Source organism: Gymnoscopelus microlampas (genome assembly GCF_963454915.1).
Source record: "Gymnoscopelus microlampas genome assembly, chromosome: 9".
In the NCBI taxonomy this organism is placed as follows: Eukaryota; Metazoa; Chordata; class Actinopteri; order Myctophiformes; family Myctophidae; genus Gymnoscopelus; species Gymnoscopelus microlampas.
Genome location: NC_139946.1, coordinates 13,797,105 through 13,807,104, shown reverse-complemented (window position 1 = coordinate 13,807,104; position 10,000 = coordinate 13,797,105). Strand labels below are relative to the sequence as shown.

The following is a 10,000-nucleotide window of genomic DNA, read 5'->3' as shown; positions in this document are numbered from 1 at the left end:
CAGCGCAGGCCGCCCCCCCTCCCCAAGCCACAGCAATTAGAAGGGCATTAGATTGGACCGCTGCTGCGAATTTGCCGACAAATCTTCCTCGCGGTGGCGGTTGGTGGTGGTTTTGAACGAACCCCCCTCCGCGAGGGGGGTTCGTTCAAAACCACCACCATTGCCACCGCCAAGGACAGGAAGATGGGAGGGAAGGAAAGAGAGAGAGAGAAAGAGAGAGAAAGAGAGAGAGAGATTTGCTTTGTGGCGACGTCACCGAGTCCTAACGTGACACCCTACACAGTAAAATTCTGAGTGTTTATTTGTGCGGAAATGGAACCAAACTGACCCCATTTGGTTCCGTTTGTACGCTCTCCGAGTTATAAAACGAACGCACAGGATTTCACAGTGTACCGCGGCGGTATCCCCGTATTCTCCGCCGTTGTTTCATTGATGTTTCGGCGGACCTCAATTAGAGAGTGATTGCAACCCGCTGTTCCGCCAGTCAAAACACTGCCTTTCTTCAGGAAATATTTTCACAGCCCCATAATTGCTTCCATCTGTAGCTACATTGTGCTAGCGGTGTCATTATGGCTGAGTGCACTCGCAGCAAATGGGTGGCAACAGTCAGTGTGTGTGTGTGCGCGCGTGTGTGTGTGTGTGTGTGTGTCTGTGTGTGTGTGTGTGTCTGTGCGTGCGTGCGTGCGTGCGCGCGCGCGTGCGTGCGTGCGTGTGTGTGTGTGCGCGCGTGTGTAAGCACAACGTGTGCTTCAGATTGGATTATGTATAGTGTTGTTGCATTTGCACACTGTTTAGAAAGCCTACAGTGGGATTAGCAAAAGCTTGCCGTTGGAATAAGAGTGGCGAGGGAGGCAGAGGGACCGTATCTCTTCTCTCTCTCTCTCTCTCTCTCTCTCTCCCCTGCAGCGACAGCTAGCTTAAAATAGATAACTAGCTGATGAGCTTTCTGTGCAAATACAACTTAACTTTGTTTCCCAATGATGATGCACGATGATTGTTTGCGAGGCTGATTGGTCCAGCAGGCAGCCACCAACAAAATGTTTAAATACCAACAATGCTTTTGACTGAACCAGGGGTCTTCAACGTTTTCAGCCCAAGGACCCCCTAGCTGAGAGAGAGATGAAGCAGGGACCCCCTCTATATTGTGTAACATTGTGTTTCAGATTCAACTTGTGTTTACGTGGTCTTCTATTTTTTCCCTCTACACCTAAAACTCTTTGGGAGGCGTTGTGAGCTTGTAGATCGGCTATTTTTGGCTAAAGTTCTCATCAGAATAGGGATGCTAGGGTTCAAGTGGTTAAGGTAAAAAAAAAACATATCGCACAAAGATTTGGCGGACCCCCTGTGGTAACCCTGAGGACCCCCTAGGGGTCCCGGACCCCCTGTTGAAGACCCCTGGACTAAACCTTGTGAAATGGATTTTTGTTGATTTGAGACCCCCACGTGGCAAACGGAAAAGAGGGATTTCTGGTAGTTGTGACCCAGCGTTTAGACCCAGCTGAAACTGATCTGTCTGCCAGCTGGGGTTGTGACCTGGTAAATTACCTGAGCCCAGTCTGTCGCCGCGTTGCAAAAACCCGCCGTAAGTGGATATGACACCTTACACCGTCTGTTGACGCCTGTACCAAATCCCACTCATTATGCTGTTTACAGCACTGGGTTTCGTTACACACACATATGCATGCGTAACCACACACACACACGCGCGCCACACACACACACACCTGATGAGGCTATCGTTTTCCCCCGTCAGCACAGTGTGTTCTGTCAATACCATTATGTATTTAGAGACACAATAAGTCATAGTTTGTGGAGGTGATTGAGCCACGCTCTGGGAGAAGTCTGCTAATGACGCAGAATGTACTAATGACTTGAACAGAATGCAGCATTTGCTCAGACTCAGGGTGGCAGAGTGACACGCGTGCAGACGCACGCACGCACACGCACGCACGCACGCACGCACGCACACGCACACACACACACACACACACACACACACACACACACACACACACACACTCACTTTCTCTCTCCATCTCCTTTTTCAGTCTTACACAAACACACACATATCTCCTAGCCAAATGACCTCCCTCACCCCCCCCCAGGTCATGTCAGTTAGAAACTGTGCTGTCTAAACCCTGCTTTGATCAACGAAAAAGAGCGACGTGTCTTGAAATACTGATGTTTGATGGGAGCCCAGAGAACGATAACACAGTGTGAACACAAGGGAAGTGTTTTGGACAACCGAGACTGAGGCATAAACCACCATCGTTACACTTGCCTCGACTCTACAGGCCTGCATATTTGCCGGCCCCAAACGTTGCACATTGTTTTCATGCTGTGGTTTTCTTATTAACCCATTAAGACCTGATGATTCTACAAATGCCTTCTAAATCAGTAGTTCTCAAACTTTTTTGTGCCAAGGAGGACCCCAAAATTGATATGTATTTCGCCGCAGACCCCCCCCCCCCCATCTGCCAGGGACCCCCAGAAGTGAAGATTAATGTGTAAAAAACTTCAATCAAAATTGTAAAAGTTTCAAACACTTTTTTCAAACATTTTCAAAAATAGCAGATGTACAAGCTCGCAGTGCGGCACAATTGTGACGCGCTGTGGGCTTGTACTATTTTTGAGAAACGCTGTTCTAAACCACTGTTCTAAATCCTAAGAGTTTTCTGAAAAATGTACTTTGCTATAGCAAAATCGAAAATGACACAGACGCTTTCCCTATTTTAATGGGATGCGTTCATCTTCCTCCAGAGAAACAAAAGCAGCAAGGTGATGTAAGAGCTTCAAAGGATCTACTATTAGTAAAAAAAAAGAAAAAAGAAAAGAGAGACCCTTATGACGGATACAAATAAAAATATATGGGACGGCTGTGGGCTGATGAGATTTTAGAGCATCAGTCAAGTATATATTCAGTGCAAAGCCTATTACATCGAACAAAAACGATATGTCAGTCAGTATCTATTTCAATATTCTGTATAAATGATTAATTCGGGGTATTTGGGGCGTCAAGGAGATTTCGGCAGCAATTTGCATCTTGTAACCAAAATAATTACAGGGAACATGGGTAGGCATCACTGTGTCAAGTCTCCAAGCTATATAAGGCATATAACCCATTAAGACCTGAAGCCGATTCTACAAATGTCTTCTAAATCCCAACAGTATTCTGAAAAAAGTATGTTTCTATATCAGTGGTGCTCAAACTTTTTCATAAAAATGTTCGCTTTAAAACAATATTATAATCAAAGATTTGCACACATTTTCATGATTTTTCAAAAATAGCAGATATACAAGCTCATAGCGCGGCACTCGGTGCCGCGCTATGAGCTTGTATATCTGCTATTTTTCAATAGCCAAAGTGTAAAATAATGCTTTTTAGCACAAATCAAGAAGTGACACAGATGAGTTCCAGGTCTTAAAGGGATAAACGAGAAGAGGGGAGCCTCGCTGTGACAAAGTGATCGCACAGTGAAATAACGAGCGTCAATTTAACTCTCGGAGTGTAAAAAAAACGGACCCGTGAGGACCCTCCGGAGGGGAGGCTGAAGGTACAGGATCGGTTTCTGACAGCCCGCATCACCCAGGCAGGGTTTCAGTCTGTGGATGTACAGGCCTAATCAAAAGGAATCAGTGACAGGTGTGTGTGAGACACAGGAGACGCCAGCCGCCTTCTCAGTCTGTGTATCACAGATCGCCCTGGTCTGGGACCATGGGGGGGGGGGGGTACTGGCTTGGAACACATCTGCAGTGGTGTAAAGTAACTAAGTACATTTACTCAAGTACTGTACTTAAGCACGCTTTTGAGGATTTTTTTTTACTTTACTGGAGTATTTACCATTTTCAATACTTTTACTTCTACTCCGCTACATCTCAGAGGCATGTATTGTACTTTTACTCCACTACAATTATTTGAAAGATTTAGTTACTACTGCAGATATAAATTATTACATTATAAAACACACATTAAACACTCTAGCTCCTATTTTATACCTAGGCTATTTGAAAATAGCCGATCTACAAGCTGCAACGAGTTGTGAGCTTGTAGATCTGCTATTTTCAAACATTTTTGTACATTTACTTTTGGTACTTTAAGTACATTTGGATACCAATACTTTTGTACTTAAGTACATTTTGAATTCCGGACTTTTACGTGCAACAGAGTACCTTTTACATTGCAGTATTGATACTTTTACTTAAGCAAAACATTTGAGTACTTTTTTCCACCACTGCAACATCTTACTTTTCAACTCCCTCCCCCTCCTCCCTCAGCACCTCCTCTAGACATCACCTCTTCTTCCCATCATTTCACTCCTATCGTGATTCATTCCACCCCCCCATACCTCACTCCTGATCCCTTCCACCCTGTTTTATATATCGTCACCCCCGTTCCTCTCCTCTCGTGACCTCTTAATCCTGCTCTCCCTCATTCTATTTCTCTCTCTTTTCTCTCCCCCCCCCCCCCACACACACACACACACACACACACACACACACACACACACACACACACACACACACACACACACACACACACACACACACACACACACACACACACACACACACACACACGATCTGATTCACCCAACCTCGCCTCACCCCCCATCACCACCACAGTACGGTATACCATCCATTCCCACTTTATAGATTCACCCTTGGTTATCTATCTGACTGCCATCAAGCCTTAGAGGAGCGATGGAAATCGATTCCCCCTTCCACCGACTACTTCTCCCCCGGCTACTTCTCCCCCGGCTAAAGAGAAGGGGAGGCAGTTAGCGGGGCCTCCAGGCAAGGCCGTCCATCTATTTCCCTTTGAGGCCCGCTGACAAGGGAGGAACTGTTGTAGTATACAGTAGACTAGAGAGAGCAGGGCTGCATGCGACTGCATAGAGAGGGGAAGGCAAACAAGGCAGAGCACTAGCAGAGCACCAAGGTTGAAAAGTACAGCTGAGACTTTTGGCCCCAGACTGCACTGTTTTTTTATTTATTTATTACTCAACAGCATGCAAGGCCAGAATTATAATTTAAAAATAGGTTTCACCCCCCCCCCCCGTCCCCGTCCCGTCCCAAAAAAAAAGCAAGGGAAAAAAAGTGTACCTAACCTAACCGTCACCCTTCGCTGTGAGGAGAAACTTCGACAGTCTGTGTGGTAAAGTTTGACACGGAGGCACTCAGGAGCAGCGGTGGAAAAAGTATACTCACATGAATAAAAGTATCAATACCGCAATGCATAAATACTCTGTTACAAGGGTTAGTCTGGTATTCAGAATTTACTTGAGTAAAATACAAAAGTATTGGCATAAAAAATTTACTTAAAGTACCAAAAGTATAAATACTTATTATGCAGAAATCTTCCACTTCATGTTTTCAAAATAATTGACAATTGATGAAAATGGCTGATCTACAAGCTCACCATGCGTCGCATCGCGACGCATTGTGAGCTTGCAGATCGGCTATTTTCAAATAGCCAAAGCCTATATAGGGCTGAAGCGGTTAATGTCATTTTTGTGATAATATTCAAACTCTACAAAGTAACTAGTAACTAAAGTGTTCAAATAATTGCAGTGGAGTAAAAAGTACAATATTTGCCCCTGAGATGTAGTGGAGTAGAAGTGAAAGTACAGAAAATTGGAAGTACTCCACTAAAGTTAAAAAAAAATACCTCCAAATTGTACTCAAGTACAGCACTTGAGTAAATGTACTTTCCAGTTAAAGCTACTTTCCACCACTGCATGGAGGCGCTCAGGAGCCAATGAGAACGGAGATAGCAGGGATAGAGATTGTACTACTGCCGACTGTCCCCAAAGACATGCAGAGAGCAGACCACATCTTCCTCTCTCATCTGATGTGTCAAGATACACACAGACAGACAGGTGCAACGTGCCTGTTGCAGAGATATGAAAAATTCAACAACCAAAAGTCTTCTGTCTATTTCCCCCCCATCTAAAATACCCTGTGGAGTGTGTGCGTGTGCGCGCGCGAGTGTGTGTGTGTGCGTGTGTGTGTGTGTGTGTGTGCGTGTGTGTGTCTGTGTGTGTCTGTGTGCGTGCGTGTGTTTGTGTGTGTGCGTGTGTTTGTGTGTGCGTGAGCAAGATCCTGACACGCACTGTAGGTTTTTGTGCAGGTGTGTGTGTGTGTGTGTGTGTGTGTGTGTGTGTGTGTCACATTTACATATGTGACACAGGAAGTCATGCAAAGAGAGGAGAGAAGCAGAGACAGGGGCAGAAATGCTGATAAACCATCAGACATACAGTGCAGTGTGTTGTACTGTAGTCAGTGCACTGTACAACGACAGAGAACAACAGAGAGCAAACGAATCCCGAGCTGAACTCGTGTTGAGTGATGTGACAGGAGAGAAGTGTTCAAAGTGCAACCATGTCAGTGACAGATCTGTCACAACCACGGCGTCTTAAAGCTGCACCTCTCATTTTACTCTGACTGCCTTTCAAGTTTCCAGATGGGCCAAAAAAAAATAAAGACTCCTCGTCTTATACAGGGAGACAGAACGATAGTAGCATCAGAAAAGCAGGTCCATGAAAAACGTAAAGGGAATCAATATCAGATAGATAGAGAGAGCCTCTGTAGACTAGAAAACAGAGATTATGATGAAAACATAAAGAGCCCCGGTGGCGGTCTCAGATATATAAATCATCACTACATCTGAGACACGGTGTTGGGTAAGCGCTTTTGGCAGCTGAACAGACAGATGCTGCGCCCATGCTGCTGGCGTGCCAACATAGACGCCACAGCGGAGATGGTTCATCTATGGCGACAACACAGCATACCACTGTCAGCGACACCCAGAACCAGCAGGTGATGGAACAAGTACACACATGTTTTACTTAAGTAAAAGTATCAGTACCCTATTGTAGAAATAGTCTGTTACAATTAATGTTCGGTATTCCAAAATTTACTTGGGTAAAAGCACAAAAGTAGTGGCATCGAAATATACTTAAAGTACCAAAAGTAAAAGTACTCATTATGCAGAAAGTTTTTAAATGTATAAAATGTAATGTATTTGAAAATAATAGCGCCGTGTTGTGAGTTTGTATCGGCTATTTTCAAATTGCCAAAGCATATATTTAGTGCTGAAGTGGTAAGTAACTAGTAACTAAAGTCTTCAAATAATTGTAGTGGAGTAAAAGTACAATGTTTGCCTCTGAGATGTAGTGGAGTAGAAGTACAAGTATTGAATATTGGAAATACTCCAGCAAAGTAAAAGTACTTGAGTAAATGTAATTAGTTACTTTCCACCACTGATCCACATGCAGTGGAGTCCCACTGTGAAGACATTTACTAAGATGAGTTCCTGGCCTCCACGTGTTGTGAGTTTAAGTATTGACTTAAAATCTATTGTTTCATCTATTGCCTATGTTCATTTATTTTTTGCCAGATGTTTCTATATTTTCTCATAATTTAACATGCTTAGAATAGGGAAGCTATGGTTCATACAGCAAGTGAACATAGAGTATAGAGTTCGATGGAAAGTGGCCCTAACAGAATTATTAGAGGTTTTATTCAATTTGAACACTCAAAGGGTCAATTTCTGACAAGTGCAGAACAAGAAGAGGATCACAGATCAGGCATGGCATCAAATTAACAAGTAAAAATATCCAAGTGATGTATTACAGACATACAATAATCTGACATGTAGCATTTCATTGCAAGCTGCCTGTATATTACAGCTTGCTACACTGTGTACTCCTCGGCATTGGAATTTCAATTACCCAATAGAATTTTCAGCAACAGTAGATTCAAGGACGGTCTAGCTAGACTTTCAAGAGACTCAGGTTTTGCATTATAGTGTGTCAGGTCTATTTCACTACATCTATTTCACTATTTCACAAACAAGTCTTAGAAAATAAGCCCAAAAGAAGTGACTATACGCCCCATGAGCACTTTAAATCTATATACTGTATACATCGTATAATGTGGAATATTTGGAATATTTTTGAAACATTCTAACAACACAAATCTGGTACGGGGCTCCCTGGCACAAAGCATTTTCAGATGGGGGTTAGGGACGAATACATTAAGTTGGGGGTCCATGACATGAAAATATTTGAGAACCACTTGTTTGAATAATAATACAAAAAATTGGAAGCAAGCCTAAATAACCAACTACACTTTCGATACAAGCCCCAAAAACCGCAACACGCAAACTACCAATATTTACAAGCAACCTTCGAGAAAAATAAACCCAAAGTCGCTTATAATAAGCGGACATGGCAACACTAATGAGGAACGCCCCTCCGAGAACACATCGATGGGAACAAACAGGCAGCTTTAATAATCCACCTTTGAGCAAGGCAGGCTCTGGGGGGGGGGGGGGGGGGGAGTGGAGACGAGGTGCAAGGTCAGCTTCAAACGGACTAGTGTCTGGAAAGGGGATTAGAGTGGTGCAGGGCGCATGTGGCTATGCAATATTTATCACTGTGTTTCTTGGGGTGCGTGGCACATGAACTCTGGGAACTTGCAGAGGCATAGGATTAATTTGCACAAATGCCTCATTGGAATTAGTGCTCAGATCAAAGAGAGGGGCGCCACGGGACTAGCCGGTACCGCTGTGTTGTGTATTGAGACCAAAGATTGCGCTTCAGAACGTGTGACTGCTATTTTCATAATGACAGGGAGGGAGGAAAAAAAACATCAAGGGGGAGTTTATAAACCGGAGCTAAATCTAATTATCCAAAAGTATAAGCAACGAAAAGTCACCCAGGCTGAAGCTAAGACGGCACACAGCCTCCGAACATGGCCGAAGGTAAAGGGTAAACAGCGAGCAGAACAACGTTAACCAAAACATACATGGGGATTTACTCACCCCGTTCTGAGACAATCTGAGATGAGATTACGCCGCCAGGCCTTCTGCATGCTGTATAATACTGTTTACTCTTAAGAGAAGAGAGCTTCTACAGAACACGGAGCTGGTATGGGACTTGTGCCTGTGTTTACTTGTGTGAATATCTCCATGGTATATATAGTGTTAAGATGACAACCAGGCCCCATCCTGTGTTACTGTTGTTTACCATGATGATGACAGAGAACAAAGTAATGAAAAGGCTGATTTAAGGATTGTGCTGGTGTGTGCAACTAAGAACAAATCAGGCTTAAGTAGCCCTTGTAGAACAGGAGAGCTATGAGCTAAAATGTATTGTTATATCGACAAGATCACGCACGCATGTAAGCACGCATGTAAGCACGCACGAACGCACACACACACACAGAGGGGTCACTTTTCTTACCATCGCAGTCACCCAAATGGCCCACGTTTCCCTGTTCAACATCTTGCTCGAACGGCAGCCTGTGAAGGAGAGGAGACACAGCAGTGAGACAGAGGCAGCACACACAGGTCACATGGTCAACGTCGCCACATCATCATAGACACACTCTGATAAACTAAGGACAACTATCTCAGAGTTACAGCCAAGGGCTACAAGTGACACAAGATGCCACTGTATTTCTGTCTGACCATGCATTGTTGGTGTGTTGTTATGTAGACAGATGCCAGATTCATTTGTAGACCTGGCATCCTATAGTGTGTATAGTTTCGATGTATAGATTCAAATGTGCCCACAACCATGACATCAAGAATCATTACATTAAATAACTCACTAGTGGTGAGCGGGTTGACTCATAAGCCGTGGGTACGTACGGGCGGTTCGGGTGGGTTCAATATTACAATATCAACAGGCTATAAAGTAATAATAGAATCATTTTAGTTGAAGATAACACAACGAGAGTGCAAAAAGAAAGTGAAGGGAGTTTAGTGAGAGAGTGGGAGGGTGGAAGGTTAAACAAAGCTAAAGACAGGGTCTGTTCTATTCTGTCCTGCTGAGACAGAATAGAATTCGTTGTGAATGAATAAAACGAGGGCGGTACCGTAACGAAGTGATTAAGATAATGTGAGGTTTTCTCCCGTCTTACCACAGGACAGACTAGAAGCGACCCAGCGTGCGTGCGTGTGTACAGTATGTGTACAGTTTGTGTGTGTGTG

General features: G+C 44.0%; 1 protein-coding gene across 3 annotated transcripts in view; it reads right to left on the bottom strand.

Moving 5' to 3' along the window:
- sema6bb (sema domain, transmembrane domain (TM), and cytoplasmic domain, (semaphorin) 6Bb) overlaps positions 1–10,000 on the bottom strand; it is a 183,649-nt gene that overhangs the window by 20,135 nt on the left and 153,514 nt on the right. For all 3 annotated transcript variants that reach the window (XM_084065609.1, XM_084065608.1, XM_084065610.1), the window contains exon 16: positions 9,249–9,307. In XM_084065609.1, coding sequence (XP_083921735.1) covers positions 9,249–9,307 — 59 coding nt within the window. The remainder of the gene's footprint in view (positions 1–9,248; positions 9,308–10,000) is intronic.